Below are 18,936 nucleotides of genomic sequence, written 5' to 3'. Positions count from 1 at the left end.
TCTTTTGGAAAATACTTCCTTCTCAAACGAGCTCTAGTTAAAGTCACCAGTTCTATATAGCATTTTAAATACCGAGAATGTACTTATTTTGAATGCCAGTTGTTGAAATACTCTGGGACTTTAAAATAATTAACCAGTTACAGCTCTCCTGGGTATACAGTATATTCAAATTGAATTAAGCACTACGAGGTCTTTCAAGCCTGATATGGCCACTTGTTAGCTCTGTTACTTTGGAACATTACTCCTGTTTTAAAAGCCTTGTAGAGTGACTGGATGTACCCAAAGAAGGGACAATGGAATCTACTGAGGCCAACTCTGTGCCAACTACTCTGCTGAGTGCTGTCTCATATTGATATCTTTTAAGATTAGCCCAAATACTTACAAAGTTATGCAACGTTAGTTATTATAAGTTGTATAACCATGTGTGTGTTATGTGTGTGGGGGTGTCTGTTAATCTCTCTGAACTTAATTTCTTTATCTGTGAACCTGAAGTAATTTCAGAAAGCTCAAAGGGTTGTGTAAGACACATGAATTCTCAGAGGTGCAGATGCAGGGCAGAAATTGTGAAGACGCTTACAAAGAGTAGCTGTTAGTATTGATGTCTTCCTGAAGGGCTGTACCAGTCTGGACGGTGCTATTGTTAATGACAGAGTTAATGACAGAAGATACATGCAGCTTTTATCCAACCCACACTTTAAATACACCCTCTGGTTAGATCATACTATCAATTTTAAAAGGGCTCAGAGCCAGAACCAATGCTGTCGGAGAGCCCCCAGGGCTGCCATCCCACACTTCTGGAAGTGCAGCTCTCCTCCCATTGAAAATAGGCCTCGGTGGTTTTTCACAGGTTTTGTTGTTGTTGTTTTGGGGTTTTTTCCTTTTGTTTTTAAGACACAACATGTTTTGGGATCTTTTATCTTGAGAACCCTAATCCTTGTGAAGGAACTGAAGTACCACTGTTTTACTATTCCTTCCACCGTGAATGCTTCATGCCACCTGAAGTCCTGCTGGGGACATTCTGCACGTTCTCAGCAAACCAGAGCTCACAGCGGGGGGCGGGGGTGTCCCGCCCAGGCGAGGAGGGCTGGCATGAGGAAGAGAGGGAGAGGACACAGCAGGTTAGAGGGAACCACAGTACTCCTGAAAGGGAGCCCCCCACCCCCCCAGAGCAGTCCTGTGGGAAACTTCTTCCTGTCTCTGCTACTGGGACGAAAACCAGCCTCCTCCTGAACCTCAGGCCTCACTCAGCTGAGAAGTGCTTCCATAGACAGTACATATCGACCACCATCTTCTTGTCTTCAAATGGGCCTTGTGTGCCAGGAGGACCTGGCCTTCATCCTGGTCCCAGTGTTCCTGTCCACAGCTGGGGCCTGTCAGTTGGATGTTCTGAAATTGTACTAAGTGGGTTGAGTGTAATATACAGGGAATATCATGGTTTGGAGCTACAAACAGAACTGTGTGCCCTTTTATTTTCTTTTTCCTACCTGATATGGGTTACAGAGAGCACTTTAAATTTTTGAGATTAAATATTAAAATTTTTAATATTTTTGAGATTAGAAAAGGTCACTTCTAGCATGACACCAGATTTGAGGCTGATTGATTTTCTGGTACTTCTTCCCTAAATGACTTGACCAGATTTGAACATGACTCTTTCCATGGGGCAGAGAAAGACAGCTTTGTGCTGAGACCTGCCTGATTAGTTTAATGTTTATGGTCAACATATATAGGCTTCTGAAAGTATTCTGGCGCATCATAGGTCTAATAAAAAAGGATGGGGACACTAACAGTGTTTGATGTGTGCTTAAGTTCAGAACACTTCTTAACGTATTTGTCATCAGTCAGCATCTTTCAATATTGAAGAAAAGAGAGCTCTTTTTTTTCCACTTCAAAAAATTATGGTAAAATATATATAACATAAAATGTATCACATTAACTTATTCTAAGTGTACATTTTTATGTACATTCATGTTATTGTGCAATCACCACCATCCTTCTCCAGAACTTTTTATCTTCCCAGACTGAAACTGTAGCCATTAAACAGTAACTCTCCACCTCCTCCCTCCCCAGCCCGGCACCCACCATCTACTTTCTGTCTCTGTGAATCTGACTGCTCTGAGTGCCTCATATAAATGGAATTATACAGTATCGGTCCTTTCGTGCCTGGCTTATTTCATGAGCACAATGTCCTCAAGGTTCAACATGTTGTAGTGTGGGTCAGAATTCCCTCCCTTTTAAAGGCTGAATAATATCCCATTGTACGTATAGACCGCATTTTGTTTATCCACTCATCCATCAGTGGATACTTACGTTGTTTCCATCTTTAGCCATTGTGACTAATAATGCTGTGAATATGGGCGTGCAAATATCTGTTCACATTTGAAAAAGCAGGGGAAATAGGAAAATGTATGCTTTCCTCAGTTATTTTGATTCAAAATTGGCCTAAACCTATCATTTTGGTTTGGAAAAGTAGATATCACCATTAACAAGGAGACTGAAACATTTGAATGGGATACATTAGATGATTTCCCCTAAAAATATAAGAGAACTAAAGCCAAATAACACTGAATCTTTAAAGAGTTGCTGTGTTAATATGAGATGATGATTTAAAATACTTTTTAGAATAAGTGATCATCCCGACCCCACAGATGCATCATGACTAAGAAATCATCGGGCTGTGGCCTTTGCAGGTCTAGATGGTGAGATGCCAAAATCCAGGGGCAGAGTACTTACAGAAACCTGAAGAAAAACCGACCTGAGAACCTTGTGACAAGCCACTCACTGTCACCTTGAGCTCACAGCAGTTTGCTAATGCTGCTCATTGTACCACTTAGGAGAGGAAGTAGTGTACGTTTACGTGTGTTTTTGTTTTTCATTTTCATGGTCACCCTAACAAAGCAACAATGGCTAGAGAGCTACAGATTGGAAATACAACCTCCAGAGCAATGGAGCCAGGAGATGTGATGGAGCAGGATGTGCCTGTGCAGGTACAGGAGGGTCTTAAGGAGGCTGGTGCTGGCTGGGCCCTGCCATCCTGAGGGGGCCCCAGGTGCCTGGAAGGAGGCAGTGCCCTGCAGGGAGCCTTGCTGACAGCAGGGGGCAGCAGCGAGCAGCTCCCCTGCATTGTGGGTTTTAGTCTGGACTAGAATGAAAACTTATGAAGTAGATGCAGCAAAGAGCATTTATCCTCAAAACTTCAACTCACATCCTGTTGGTAAATGCACAGATATTAATGCAAGGAGTGCTCAAAGGCACACGTTGGTGGCATTCCATCGTCAACCTTTTTATTGGTTTTATTGACTACAGCGAAAGCAGGCTATTTCAACTGACAGATGACATAAAGTTGGAAGGAATTGCTCATGGACTGATCTGGGGCATAGAAAAGTCTAGGTGAGCCAGAGAGATGAGCCCAAATCAGCAATGAATGGGAACCAAAAAGCCCTGAATTAGGTTGGAAAATGTCACGTGATATGCATGACAAAGGGAAAAATCTGTTTTGGTAAGAAGAGAAGGGGAGGAGGAAAACTGAAAATTGGAGAAAATGTAACTGTTCACTCAAGGAGAGGATTACATCATTTATGGCTCAGTCATTCTATAGAGTTTTGTACATCTGCTACAAAGAACAAGTTGGAGCTATGTATACTGACCAGGAAAGAGAAGCTACCAGTATGAGAAGTTACCATACAAAAAAATTATATAAGAATGCAAACCAAAATGGTTCCGTGTGAGTGTGCATATGTGTGTAAGTGCCCTTGATGTCACAGAGGAGACCGGATAGACAGACACAGGGGTGTTCATGCTGATACTTGGAAACAGGGCCCTGAAATGGGACTTCCATTTTGACTTTACAAAGTTCTTTATTCACTCTTCAGTGCAAATGTGTTTATATATCAATTCTATTTTTACATAATTGCATAGGTGGTCTTTCAATGGAAAATGAGAAGAGGAGATAAGGCTGTTAGAACACTAACTCAAGCTCAGACTACATTTATTAGGACAAATGCTCTGTTGGAATTTGGATCTTTTCCCCAGCTACGTGAGGTTCTAAGTAGAAAATAGGTGTACTCGGGTCCACCATTGATTTTTTTGTGTAATTGCAGAGTGAAAGAACTGCCATCCCCTGAGCTTTTGTGCTGCTACATGGGCACTCGGCCACTGCTCTCATCCATGCGGCCAGCCTTCCCTCCCCTGTAGTATGCTTATTCCAGGCTCCATGTAAGTGTATGTTTCCAAGCTCTGGTTCATCAAGCTTGGCTTGAGTCATTTCTATCTAAAATGCCACCCATCATCTCTCTGACTTAGGATCTATAGAATGGGAAACAGATGACAATCATTTTTTACTTAGCAATGTGCTCTGTAGAGGACTTTTGCATAAATTATCTTGTCTGATTGCCATTAACCCTGGGACGTACTCAGGAAGGAAACTGAGGTCTGGGGAAGTGAGGGAGCTGCTATCTACCCGGTGCCAACCCTCTCGCACACGGCTGCTGCTCTGCTGTTGACTGTGAGGTCAGTGGCAGCAGTGACTTGGCAATGCAGGTCCAAGTCACCCTGGAGAATATGCTTGTCCTCCTGAATCACCCCTGATCCACTCACAACAATTGTGACCCACCTTTGGATAGGTGCACATGTACAGAAGATTTGTGCGAGACCACGGTTCCCAGCTTACTCTTGCCCCTTGTACAAGGCAGGATCAGCAGTCCTCAACTCGCCAGGCCCCACCCATACTGGAGGCTTCCGGAGGGCTGCCCTGCACCAGGCCTGGGCTGGACACGGCTAACCTGACATGGAGTCCTTTGGTGGGATCTTAAAAAGCAAACAACACAGCTTTTTCTTTTCAAATTTTAAAATGATTTGAAATATATCTTCAGAATGACCATTTTCAGAATTCAAGCTCTAATTTTTAGGCCCGTGGCCAGATCTCTCTTTAAGTCCTTAAAAGTGGTTTAGGAGTTGTAATTATTTGACTCACTCTTGGAAGACCTTGAGAATAATAATCCTTATGGCTTGTAAGAGTGTACAAGCCTATTTTGAAACCATGTTCTGTCAACAGGCTGTGTGCAGAGCACATTGGAAAGCAGGGACTAGTTCTTACCACTTTTCTATAACCTGGATGAAAGTTGGCTGGTTTTAATCCTTTTAAATTCACTTAAAAAGTGTGTGGTTTTTCATAAAAATACTCATAATTATTGATGTATAAAACACCTTGAAGGCCTTGGGCTGAGGACAGGGCTGGCACCGCTGTCTCAGGGAGAGCACCTGAGGGACACCCACACAGGCCATCTGACCGTCGGGTTCATTTCCCACGGAGGTGAGCACCAAGGAGCAAACAGCAGTTTCTAAGGCCAGCTTTGATTGCATACAGATACACAGAAAGAATCTTACAGCGAAGATACCTTACAGGATTTTTCTCATGCTCAGCCAACCTTCACCATGAATATCATTTTAAAGCGTCAACTTCCATGATTCTAGGAGCCACAGTGGTCACATGAACCCAGCCTGGCATCCTGCAAGCTGCAAACCCAATCTGCACCCCACACCGTGAGTGTGTTTCTCAAAAACCTGTTGGGTCAGCATGGGGCTGGGCACAAGTCATCTTTCTTTCTCCCTTCCCCGTCCAGCCTCCTGGAGACAGAAGCTCTTCTGTAACTGGGTAGAGGAATCCAAGGATGGTGAACAGATACGCTGGAAAATGACCATTTTGGTGTCATGACACTTAAAATATAAACCTCCTTATACAAAATTGGCTATAAATAACATTAAAATCTGCTAGTCTATCAAGAACTATAATTGGTTTTAAATAACTATTATATGAATTCATATTTTAATATTTTTAAATGACATTTGAGACATTACAAAATTATTTTAGTTACAAGCATGTAATTAAAGCTATTATTATTACAAAAATGTTTTTACAAAGCTATTCCTGGCAAAAGAAAAAATGTTTACCCTCATTAAGAATGTTGAGTACCACTTTTTGGAAACCATGTCAAGCATCATAATAATATTAAGGTTCAATGTGTCCTATAGAACTGCTAAATATTTATCTAAACCATAGTATCTATTTTTTTTATCTATTAATTTTACTTTCACTGAAAAAAATTGGGAGCTGAAAGCAAACAAACTTTGAAGTAGAAGAATATCATTTTTTAATCACCAGAATTTAGAGTCCAGTCTTTCCATTTGTTCTTTAAAAATAGTAGCTACCCTTCCCTCATTTTGTTTTGTACTGTGGCAACAAAATACTCTCAAGCAACGTCTTTAACTCAGTGTGCCCACCTTTTACTAGTTTTGGAAAAGGCCAAATTTGAAATGGGGAACAGGGTATTGAGCCAGCCTATAGTTGGTGGCAGTTGGTGATATATTGTCTATATTTCTCTTGTAAAACTACACCTAAAGTTGTGAAATGAGGCCATTGGCTGTCAAGCCATCACTAAGAACTAGTTTGCATCACAGGAGAGAGGTCGTAACACTTTTGTGGACCACATGGCACAATTAATACAGTGGCCCTACAAGTTATTCATAACAGAGAGCCCACATTTTAAACTCAGTTATAGTATCTGGTTACACACCATTTACATGTCACTATCTGAGCCTTTGAAACAGAAGGAATGTATTATGGTGGCCAGAATGTCTTGTAGACCAAAAGAACATATTTTCAAGTGTTCAGTTAAAAAAAAAAGTGTGGCAGAGTTTGAAGCATTGGGTAACTTTGTCCATGGTTAGAGACTAGAACTTCCAAAGCAAATAAAAAAACCAAAGTTCTCTACATTTACCTCTAACTTGGGGGTAAATGGCAAAAGGAACCCTAAGAGGAGCAACTGACCCTTCTCAGTATTCTCATTAGGACCTGGCACTTGTCTCCTGTCCTCAAAGAAATAGAAACAAATGTAGACATCCTTTCTTCAAAATGTGAAATTACCTTGCACCAAAAATCCCTACCAGCACAGGGTTTCACTGGAACTAATTTAAGTGAAAATCAATCTAGGCATAGAATGAGCCTTCGCTTTTTAGCATTAGGAGAGCGCGCGTCATTGGAGGCATTCGGAGTTTCACATGGGAGCTACAGGAGTTTCAGATGTCGCATCTGAGATAAGAATCTTGACCTCGGAAAATGCTGGTGACTCGGCCATGACAACTAAAGCACAGGTTGCCTCATACTTCTCATGCGGTCTATCATTATCTAATAGCTAGGCAATGTGTTAAACTGGTTTTTTCGACTTTCCAGAGCAATATCTGATTAGCAAATAACACAATTCAGTGACATTTAGCAGTATGCAAATCCCAGACACAGCAATCATGAACACCGTGAAGACAGTCTTTTCCGTGGGCCTGGACACAAAGCAGTCCACTGTATTGGGGCAAGGCCAGGCATTACACTTCACCAAGCGCTGCATAGAGAACCCGTCATACATGATGTAAAAGACATACATGAAGACAGCTTCGAAGACAACCCGGAAGAAGATGCTACTGGTATAGGTCCACCACAGTGACCCTTCAATGCGGACCTTCTGGCTTTTGATCTCTTCGATGTCCTTAAATTCGCTCTTTATCTCTCCCTTAATGAACTTTCTTTTCGTCTCATGCCGGTGATAGGCCACATGCATGGCCACTAGGAGAGCTGGCGTGGACACGAAGATCAGCTGAAGGGCCCAGAGCCGGATATGAGAGATGGGGAAGTAGTGGTCATAGCACACATTTTTGCACCCAGGCTGCAGGGTGTTGCAGACAAAGTCAGCCTGCTCGTCTCCCCACACTTCTTTGGCAGCTACAACCAGGATCATGATGCGGAAAATGAAGAGGACGGTGAGCCAGATTTTCCCAATGCTGGTAGAGTGTTTATTTACACCCCCCAGAATAGTATGCAAAGTGCTCCAATCCATCGTCTCTGAGCAGTTAGCACTGGAAAAGACAAAACAAACACAATAGAGGAGTGACTCATCCGGACAGAATCTGGGAGAGTTCTCTGGGTCTCAGGCAAGTAAGCACCCTTAAATCTCTGCCTGAGCAAACACCAACTCTTACCCAACCTCACCCAAAAGGTGAAAGCCAAACCAACTTAGTTTGCACAGGACTAAAAGGATAGTTCCCAAACCACCTTGAACCTGGGTGTACTATGTTCTCCAGAAAAGAGCAGATTATTCACCTGAGTAATTCACCCAATCTTTGGCATACCTGTATAATAAAAATTGGGGAGGAGGGCCACCACAAGCAAAAGTGTTCCTAACTTAAAAACATAATTAGTGCTGATTGATCCCTCTGCAGACACTCCCTGGGCATTCCTGATGCAGCATAAGGCACTCAGCACTTGATGGCAGCGGCATTCACCGGTCAAGCTGCACTTACTTGCTTGTTAGCCTCATGGTATCACTGGGACAGAGACTGCCCAGCCAACCCTGCTATAAAGGCTGACAAGCCATGTCTCTCTGCAGAGCCATTTTTCTTAAACTATTTCAATGAATTGTCATGGATATAGGATGTAGCAGTGAAATGTTTGCTTCCAATGGTAAAGTTGATGTTTGAGGCAACACAGATTAAAATTTCGCGAAGGGTCTCACTTCCATTTTCTGTATGGAAGGGAGCAGGTTGGAAACTTTCTGTCCATGGAGAAAAGTCACTGCATAAGTAGGTTTTGTGAATGTTTTGTGTAGGGACTGGTCCTCACCCTCATGTTGAACCGATGGCTGCTTTGATAAGTGTTAGAACTGGCATTTTTGATGGGGGCTATGGTTTTAATTTATAAGGGTTTCTAAAGAGCCACATTATTTAAAAAAAAAGTGACAGAAAATTTAACAGTGATTTCCCCAGTGATGCTCTACAAGGTGACAGACAATCTGGAGGTCTGTGTTGAATACTGAAGTTCAGAATTGCAGCTTGTTGGGGCAATGTATATCTTAGTGAAAAGGAACTTGAAGCCCATGGATCAAGCTGCCATGAGCCAGTGGCCTTCTCATCATCCCAGAATATGAACTGTCTTCATTCATTCATAGTTACACCTCATCCGGCTTAATCAGCTGCTCTCCTCAAAAAGATCCCACTTCCCCACAATCTTGATGAGCAATCTGTTTTCTACCTCTTGTACTCGGGCAGCAAGCCCTCTTTCTTCTCCTGCTTAATAGCATAATGCTTTCCTCCCTTTGAGCAAGTTGGGTCCTGTTTCCCCATGGACTTCCTAAGCAGGCTCATCACCAAGCCTCATCTCAGGTGGGGTACCAGGGTCTGGCAGGAGCCATTCAATGCTTCTTGGTCAGGGAAGGTCAAGGAGATGAAAAGTTGCGTAAGATTGAAATGTGCTCCAGAAACATTTAGTTTTACTTAGCTTGAAAAAGACAAACATCACTGGGAAAAACAGTGGCTCAGTCGGGTTTCAACACTGACTCTTTACACAGACTATCTGGAGGTCCTCTGAGGGGCAACCTGCTGAAGGTTCTACAGTCTGGTCCCACTGAACAGCAGAACCAAAATTCATAGTCTAACCGAACTATTTTATGGAATTAGTCCAGTTCTTCACAGGCACTTGCTAAGTGGAAACAGAGCACTTACTGAAATAAGCTCTCCATGATACAGCTGGCTAACAATGGGGGGGGGGGCTGTGAGGGCATTTATGCCTTTGTCCTGTGCCAAAGTACCCAACATGGACCCCACACTCTCCTATAAACTAGTCCAACCACCATCCGTGGAGAAAACTACACTTGGTCCTATATTGCTGTAACTGCAACCACCTGCTTGTAGATTCTTTCAGGAAAAGGAGCAAATTAAAATTTAACTGCAAGTGGGGTCGGGGTAAGAGGTCAAGATGGACTAACCCAGCAGGAAGAAAGGAGTGGGAGCTGCTGTCCTAAACGCCCCCCCCCCCCCGCCATTGTTTGGAGCTCTGGCACAGGCGGGCTCTGTTCTTTAGGGAAGGCACAGGCTCCAGAAAAGGCAAAAGCAATTCTTCATCCTTAACTTCCCAATCACTCTTTTTTTTTTTTTTCCAGGCTGACCTTGACCAGCTGCCTCCACGGAGCGCCCCACCCCTATCTCAGTCTAACTGTGCCTGACTTAGCACCTGAGTTTTGAAACAGACTCAAAGGGCAAGTAGGAAATGGCCGTCGCCAGACACCTGATAGAGTCCCAACTGTCAGAAGGCTGGGGGGGAGGCACACACTGACTAGGCTTATGTCCCCCTCTCTGCAGGAGCAGAGAAGGGTTTCTGTAACCGCACTAAGTCAAGTTTCTCAGCCACCTGTTGAGTTCCTAGCTGGAAACGCAGGCTCTCTGACTGTTCAGGAAAAAGCCCGTGTCTCAGGTTTAGACTGGGGTGTCCTGCTCCCGCTCCTCCAGGCAGGACTCCTGTTAACAAACGGAACCAGGCTTTCCTTCTAAGCAGAGCCTTCGGCCAGTCAAACACCCCTGGTGGCGGCAGGGTAGACCTTCTCCTGGGACCACTATTGACGATCATCAATCGCGCGGCGGGCTACCTGTCCCGGGCCTCCTCCTCCCGGCGCGCGGGTCCCGACCGGTCACCACTCGGGTGTCACCACGTCCGCTCCCCGCAATGGCCCGTTTCCAATTTCAGAACTCGGCGGAAGAAACTCCCTCTCCACAAGTTCTCTCCCGACCCCAGTCTGGCTCCCCAGGGTCACTGCCGCAACAGCCCAGGACACGGACGGTGCAGGGTCCTCAGGCTGTACGGGGTCCACGGGGAGGCGACCCGGCTCCCCACGGCTCGCGCCGTCCCGGGTCCTTCTCCGCGCTGGCGCCCCCGCCGCAGATCCCTCCGCTCCGCGTGCCCTCCCCGGGCCGGCTCCCCGTCTCCGCGGGGTCCCCCAGCTCCCGCCGCCCCGAGTCCCTCCCCGGGCCGGCTCCCCGCCCCCGCCGGGTCCCCCAGCTCCCGCCGCCCCGAGTCCCTCCCCGGGCCGGCTCCCCGTCTCCGCGGGGTCCCCCAGCTCCCGCCGCCCCGAGTCCCTCTCCAGGCCGGCTCCCCGTCTCCGCGGGGTCCCCCAGGTCCCGCCGCCCCGAGTCCCTCCCCGGGCCGGCTCCCCGTCTCCGCGGGGTCCCCCAGCTCCCGCCGCCCCGAGTCCCTCTCCGGGCCGGCTCCCCGCCCCCGCCGGGTCCTCCAGGTCCCGCTGTTCCGAGACACCGAGAGTCGGGCGCCGGCCTCAAGGCTGTGACCCAGGCGCGCCGCGGGCGGGCTCACCTGCGGCGGAGGGAGCGCTAGAGGCTCAGGGGGCGGCGGGGGCGCTCCGGGGCTCCCGGGCGGGGCCGGGGTGGTCGCGGGTGGTCCTGGCCGCGCCGCCGCCGCGCTCGCTGCGCTCAGGCCGCCGCCTGGCTGAGTCGGGGAAGCGGAGCGCGGGCGCTTAGATCTGCGGCACCTGTGGCTCCAGCCGCGCCTTTTAACCGCGCAGCACACCCCGCCTCCTCCCCGAGCTCCCGGGAGTCCAGGAGGGGGCGGCTCCGCGGGCGGGGCACACCGACCTCCGGGTCCCAGAGGCCCCCCGGGTCTCCGAACCCCCGCCCCCCGAGCCTCCTGAGGCCTGGAGATCCCAGGACCCCCAGTGTCCCCAGCTCCTCAGGGTCCCCGTGCCGCCCTTCCCACCGCAGCCCCTCCTCAGAGCCTACGGGGTGGGGGTGGGGGTGCAGAACGCCAGACCTCGGCTTCCCGCGTCTAAGGTGTGGGGTCAGAAGGTAGTTGTTGCTGTTACTATTATTTCTACTGGGCTGCCTTCGGTATCGCTATTGTATTTGAAGCTCGGCGAGGAGGTGGCATCACCAGCACTGGCCAAGTCTCCCCCAAAACCTCACAGCGAGCTCAACAACCACCTCCTCGAGTTCCCCATTTGATTCTGTCACTTTCAACAATATGCGGAGCGCAGGGGTCTGAGACGGGCGAGTGAAGGGAGAGCCTGGCGTCGCCAAGGACCCTGGACGAGCACGATTTGCACTCTGCGCCCCAGCAGAGCTGCTCTACCTGCGCCCTGCCCGCTTCCTTCTTCTATAGTTGAGAAATAGCAAGGAGGAGACTCGATTTTGGGGTGGGAGAAGCCCCAGATTATTTGTAAAGGAAAGAAAGAGAACGAATGAAGCCTCCGACTCTCCAGCCCCTGCATACGCCCTGCTGAAAGGGTCCGGTGCCGGGGCTTCCGGAGAAGGTGCTCGGGCAGCTGGATTCTTTTCTGAAAGCCTGACCTCGGAGTATGGGGTCCCCTGGTTCACATATGGTTGAGCATTCTGACGTCTTGAGACGCAGGTGAAAGGAAGTGGATATTCACAAAGCAAGTGGCAGGAGAACTGAAGTTGCAAGAGCAGGCCACGTTTGGGACATCGCGCCCGCCTCGGTGGTACCTGCCCCTGCACGTAGTAGCCAGAGCAGAGGCGCGGCCTGCTTGCTCTTACGTCAACCTTCACTTGGGTCCCGTTCTATGTTAAGCAAAGATGGTGATGATTCATCCTGACAGGGCCGATCTGGCCTCAGAAATGAAATTCCATTATTGCCACCATGGGTGTGAGGGTTTTGACTTTTCCTTGTAGAACTGGCCCTCATCGCCTGTGGGCCAGTTTGAGCTGGTCTTGAACTGGTGCACAGGCGCCTTGTCCCGCTGTCACCACCTTACCTTCCAGCTCTAAGTCTTAGTCTTCAAAGGCTTGTCTGTTCAGGAAGAGACAAAACCCTATAGCTGCCCAGCCCTGTTCTGCCCATCTGAGATATGCTGATTCAACTGGTTAGAGATGACAAGACTAAACTGGGTGAAGACACCCTGGTCTGGGTGCACCTGGTGATGCAATGAGACATGGCTCTGTAGGCGGTTTGGGGGCTGGCTGTGGGTCTTCCCTTTAGTTTTTGGGAACAAGGCTGCTCAGGAGTCTATTTGAGTGCTGGTGGGTTGGAGTGAAGGGAGGGGCCAGGAACCATTGTAGGAAGTTGGCTTTAGTGAAGATGGTTGCAGGTTGAAAGCTGACTCCCTTTCCCCACTGACAAATCTCACCTTATGTTTTAGTACCTTTGCCATGATGACGGTCCTGTTTGACTGCCTTTTTCTTGTTTCCCCTGACTTACTCACCTGATTTGTATAATTAGTATGTGTTGTTGGCTAATTGAATATCCTAGTCACTCTGTGTTTAGGATATACAGCTCTACAGTTCAGCACTTGGTTTTACTCTTTTGTGTTTCTGTTGTTTTTCTATGCTGGTATTTTCTTCCTAACCAAATTTGGATTCTTCTAGGGCAGAAAATCTCCTATATGCGTATGTATGTGTGTATGTGTCCTCAAGAGCAGAGGTAACAGGAGAGGTAAGATAGAAAAAGGGGCTCAAACTTGAAAATTTGAAATTATCTCCATCTAAGCTTAATGTGAAAACAACTACACAGGTCACAGCATAAGTTAATATTTTATAAATCTTGTAATTACTTTGTGAAGAGCACAATCGTATCACTGCACCGTTTTGGTTGTGAATTAGTCTTAATTTTGTCACCATTTCCACGCATCTTCATCTTTGAATGCTGGCCCCTAGAGGGGGCTCTGTCCAGCCCTGCGCTGTGCTCCTCCAGCAGTCTCAGTGCCACAACATGGGGTGCTCAGGGCTGCCTGCTGCCTGACTGGCACACCTCTGCCTCATTACCTTGTAGGCACTGAACAACTTAGAGTTTTTACTTGACTTTAGGGGGGGGGGGGGGCTCTGGTGTCTCCTGGGTAGGCAGTGAATAAAGCTGATAGAAGACTATAAATTCCCAGGGAAGGTTGAACATTTATCAAGTGACTATTGATGGTTAACTAGTGATGATCTATTATAGCCACACCTTGTCACTTAAGAGTGTCAGAAGTGCCTATGACTGATATTTTCATGTACACACATAGTAGCAAGCAGGTGTACTTGCACTGCTCTCAAAAATTAGGGGGTGTTTCAAAATGAATATGAAGTGATCAAAAGAAGTATTTTTTTTTTATTAAACAAGAACATCAGAAAAAATAACAAGACAAAGAAAGTTGTTTGATTATGCAAATGAGATGCAAAACCAACTTTTATTTCATTGGTGAAAATGCACTATACAAAAGGCTAAATGAAAAGTACCAGAGTATTTGCCTGATCCCCTAATAGTTGTGAGTAGTATAAATCCCAGGAGTCTATAGTAAGCTGAATTTTCATGCAGATATTTTAAGTGATGCAGTTGTCAGGTTATAAGGTGAAATGCTGATAGTTAAAGCTATATGGAATTTTAATTTGACAGTTGTTTTATAAATAAACCTAAAAGAAAAAAACTTGCTCTAGTGCAATAAGTCAGTGGGAGACAAATGCTATTTTTTAACATATTTTAATGGATGATTACTTTTCCAGCTGCTTAGTAAAGCAGCCCCTTGCATTCCCCCAGAAAAAGTACTCTACATGTACATAAAAAAATGTCTCAGTTACATTTCTGACTCACAAATCATATGTAAGTGAGAGCAGAAGATGTCTCTGGACAAGAAGAGACTTGTGAGAGAACAGAGGCCCTGTTCTAACACTCAGCAATTTTAGAGCAAATTAGGTCTTTTGAATCTCTCTTAGCTGTTAGTTATTAACTCTACAAGCTATTGGTCTACAACCATCTTCCCTTTTTTTTAAAAAAGATTTTATTTGTTGATTTTAGAGAGAGGAGAGAGAGAGGGGGAGAGAGAGAGAGAGAAAGGGGAGGAGCAGGAAGCATCAACTTCCACATGTGCCTTGACCCAGCAAACCCAGGGTTCCAAACTGGCGACCCCAGCATTCCAGGTCAACGCATTATCCACTGCACCATCACAGGCCAGGCTACAACCACCTTCTTGACTTTGTTGTTGAAATATTGATCATATTAATAATTGATCAAAGAAAGAAAATTAGCTCTTCTCAAAACAGTAGTGGGAAACTGAAGATAGAATGAACCTCAGGCGTCTCTGGGTAATTAATAACAACTTACACATGATTAATAACACAGGAGTGGCCCAAGTGTGATCCTTTTTAATTTTTGTGATAGTTATTACAGGAAAACAGCATTTCACTATGATTTCTCTTTGCATAATGACCAATATCCTCACTTATGGATCCTGAAAATTGTTAATGTCAAAACATTTAGGGAAAAAAAAGTTGTTACATTCACAGAGTAAAAAAAACTCTTAGATTACAGCAATGTAGTTGTTCTCTTCACTTTCAAATTAAAGACATCTCATAAAAATTCCACTTTTTGAGTTGCAACTAAAACAGTACAAGCCTTTTCGTTTTTTCGCATTCTAATTGTATATTCACACATAAGGTATTTGGGGGAAATTCAAGTTGCAGGATATGTCTCAGTTGCAAACCAAGGGTAAAAGAAGTCTATTTCCTTGGCTCTACGGCATGAGCATATGCTCTTTTATGATCATTAAATATTTCAAAAAGTATTTGTATCAAAAGCAAGTTTTAGCCAGAAACAAATGCAAAGCTGTAATTCCTTAGGCAAACTGGTAGAGAAAATTAATTTTATTGAATATAAAAATTAAATTCTGTAAGATTTGGTGGCTTGTCAAAATGAAAACTCTATATCCTTCACAAATAACAAAAGAGATTTCTACACTTTAGTTTATGTTACAACCATATTGTGTTATATGGTCATCTTGCAGAGCTTTCGGAATAGTAAATACCCATATTATGAGCTGCTTTAGTTAAAAAAAGAATTATAGGTTCGGCAAGGTTCCCTGGTGTTAGTATTTGATAGACTACAACAGTTTTCCGTGAAAGACTAGTCTAGAATATCCTGGATTTAAATTTGTCACTCTCTGGAAACCACTGATTATAAGGTCAGTTTTCCTTCTGAGGTTCCAATCAGATGGCTGTTCACTGATTTAGTAAATGTAAAGTCTTTGTTCTTAGAATTCAGAAAGGGGGTTTGTGTGTTAGCTATTCATCCAAACTTCTCCTTAAACTGTTTCAGAGCCCTTTCTACTTCGGGGGAAGGAACACATATGGGTGTGGAGAATTCTCTGATTTAATCTTACCCTTTAAAAAAATTGCTGCGGGGGAAGGGGGAGGCACTTCAGTACCCAGAGGGTACAGTAGATGGCACTGGGCAGACTTGTTTTTGTAAAATGCACATCCTCTGAAGATAGTAGGATAAAAACAAATAATCTTTTCTTCTGTTCTAGTATTGCTTATTAGTAAGCTGGGACATAAATTTCTATTCTTCTCTCCTCCCCCCCAAATTAAATGAAATTAATTAAATGTAGAATAAAATAGCAAATGTCAGAAAACATTGCTCTTAGTAAGCAATGTTTTATGAAATATTTGTTTCATGTGTGTTTTTATACTCACTTGTGCACTGAACCCAATGTTAAATGTACTTCTTTCTATAGATCTCTGTCACAGGGTAATAGACATATCATAGTGGCCTCAGGTGAAATGGTGCTGTCACTGAAGGGACAGACATCATGGCTCTAAGAGCAGCCCCTCACTCTGCTGTGCCTTTTTTGAGGCCACAGTGATCCCAGAAATTTCAAGCTCATCGGATTTATTGGTGGTTGGGCTGCTTAAGAACCCTAGTTCATGCCAGAGAGGGACCTCCTTCCATTGGTCTTCCTTTCCCCAATGCTCCTCTCTGATCTGAGAACGTTGGGTCAATGGAATGTGTGAAAAGCAATAGCAACATTTGGTTAGGTTTTTTTGCTACTTTAAAATTATTTCTTTAGCCTGACCAGGCGGTGGCGCAGTGGATAGAGCATTGGACTGGGATGCGGAGGACCCAGGTTCGAGACCCTGAGGTCGCCAGCTTGAGTGCGGGCTCATCTGTTCTGAGCAAAGCTCCCAGCTTGGACCCAAGGTCACTGGCTTGAGCAAAGGGTTACTTGGTCTGCTGTAGCCCCACGGTCAAGGCACATATGAGAAAGCAATCAATGAACAACTAAGGTGTTGCAACGAAAAACTAATGATTGATGCTTCTCATCTCTCTCCGTTCCTTTCTGTCTGTCCCTGTCTATCCCTCTCTGACTCTCTCTCTGTCTCTGTAAAAAAATATATATATATATTTCTTTAAAAAAATATGTAAATGATTTGATGTCTAGTATGCTCAAAAGTCATGAATCAGCCATTTAAATGGATTATGTATTTTAAAAAACCAGATGGGGACTTTTAAAGTCAAAAGTATGGATTGGACTATTGTGCTTTGGGAAAAAGGAGGCAGTAAACATAATGCCCTTCATTGTTTCTTTACTGCCTTTGAAATAAGTAAGTGATGGTTTTGGACTATTCTCTTTTGTGATATGGGAGCTCCTGAACATCTTGTGCAACATTAGGGGAGATGGTATTTGTCAGTCTGGGGGATGGTGGTATATTGTCTCAATCACCATCTGGTAGGAAACATTCATTTTTTCTTATATATATGACATTATATACTAGATTATTAGGTTGATAGGCTTTAGAAAGGCACAGTTCTTACAATTTACCAAAGGGCAAAACAGACAGTTGCACAAGTAACATATTTGAATGACTAATTTAGATTGTGTAACTGACCCACAAAAACACACAAACATAAATGAAGGCCTTTCTAGGTATAACCCAATGCAAAGGTCACTAGGTTAATTACTCATCCACACTATCATTATCTTGAAATATTCTAAATACTTTGTGTTTATTTTAATACATAACTGTATGAGAAAAGCATTTTTCATCCCATTCTATAGATGTGGTAACTGAGTCTTAAGAATCAAGAAATTAAAAAAATAATGAAGTGACCATTTTTACTAATTTCCTTTGTGTCTCTTCAGAATTTCTTTATATATATGAATGTGATCTGGATCTATATGTGACTCGAATCTGTAGAAACATAGTTGACTTTTCTTTCCTCTTTTGCACCAAAGGTATAACCCTGCACACATTATCCTATGCTTTGCTTTTCTCACAGAAATATCATGGGAACCTTCTTATACAAGTAAATAAGTAGCTTCCTCGTTCTTTCACACAGTTTATAGGATTCCTTTATATAATTATGTAATTTAATTTAAAATTCTTAATTGCTAGCCATTTGGGTTGTTTGTGATCTTTTGCTGTTACAATCAACACTGTGATTTCTGTGTCTACTTAAGATATACATGGGATGCAGCATGAAGATGGAGCTGAAAGCGAAGAAAGAAGTCCCAGCCCTTCCCAAAGCTGAATCCAAAGCAAAGACTTTGAAGGCAAAGAAAGCAGAGCTGAAAGGCATCCAAATCCACACAAAAAAGGAAGATACACGTATCACTCACCTTCCAACAGCCAAAGACACTGCAGCTCTGAAGGCAGCCTAAATACTCTCAGAAGAGTGCCCCCAGGAGAAACAAGCTTGACCACTATGCCATCATCAAGTTCCCCAGACTACTGTGTCAGCCATGAAGAAGATAGAAGACAACAATACACTGTGTTCATTGTGGGTGTCAAGGCCAGCAAACACCAGATCGAACAGGCTGTGAAGAAGCTCTATGACATTGACGTGGCCAAGGTCAACACCCTGATCAGGCCTGATGGAGAGAAGAAGGCATATTTTCAACTGGCTCCTGACTATAGCACTTTCAATATTGCCAACAAAATTGGGATTATCTAAACTGAGTTCAGCTAATTCTAAATATAAAATTTTGCACTAAAAAAAAGATATAGGATGCAAAACACCATTATTTACAAGGTAACAATAACAAAAAAAAACCTGCTAAAAAGAAAAATAATACTTTTCTATAGAAAGTATCAAAGAACAGTGGACAGAATAAACTTCAGTGAACTGAATTACAAAGAGCTATGGTGCTCAGAGAGCCACGGCTGCTTTCATACCTGGGGGAAGTGCCTGGGAAGGTAGAGAACCATGCCTCCTAAATGAAGAGACTTTATAGAGAGTTGAGAATGAATCAGCCAAGAGTTTAATAACGGTGTGGGTTGCCAGATGGATTGCAATTTAAAATGCCTCAAATACAAAAATAGTTTGGTTCAACAATTACTACCACCCTGCCC

At 44.4% G+C, this 18,936-nt stretch overlaps 1 protein-coding gene and 1 pseudogene across 2 annotated transcripts; one reads left to right on the top strand and one right to left on the bottom strand.

Annotated features, from left to right (window-relative positions):
* Window positions 1-4,373: 4,373 nt before the first annotated feature.
* On the bottom strand, window positions 4,374-11,344 carry GJB2 (gap junction protein beta 2). Of its 2 annotated transcripts, none has more exons than XM_066369227.1 (2): window positions 11,180-11,344; window positions 4,374-7,899 (listed from the first exon to the last, which is right to left on the bottom strand). In XM_066369227.1, the coding sequence occupies exon 2, from the start codon at window positions 7,878-7,880 to the stop codon at window positions 7,200-7,202; it is 681 nt and encodes a 226-aa protein (XP_066225324.1). In that variant the 5' UTR covers window positions 7,881-7,899; window positions 11,180-11,344; the 3' UTR covers window positions 4,374-7,199. The 2 variants fall into 2 exon arrangements, with proteins under 2 accessions (XP_066225324.1, XP_066225325.1); XM_066369228.1 differs by lacking the exon at window positions 11,180-11,344 and adding an exon at window positions 10,461-10,622.
* A 1,858-nt stretch (window positions 11,345-13,202) lies between these two features.
* On the top strand, window positions 13,203-18,538 carry LOC136393196 (large ribosomal subunit protein uL23 pseudogene; annotated as a pseudogene).
* Window positions 18,539-18,936: the final 398 nt, after the last annotated feature.

The sequence above is a fragment of the Saccopteryx leptura genome, chromosome 2, assembly GCF_036850995.1.
Source record: "Saccopteryx leptura isolate mSacLep1 chromosome 2, mSacLep1_pri_phased_curated, whole genome shotgun sequence".
NCBI lineage: Eukaryota > Metazoa > Chordata > Mammalia > Chiroptera > Emballonuridae > Saccopteryx > Saccopteryx leptura.
This window is presented reverse-complemented; position numbering and strand designations above follow the sequence as displayed.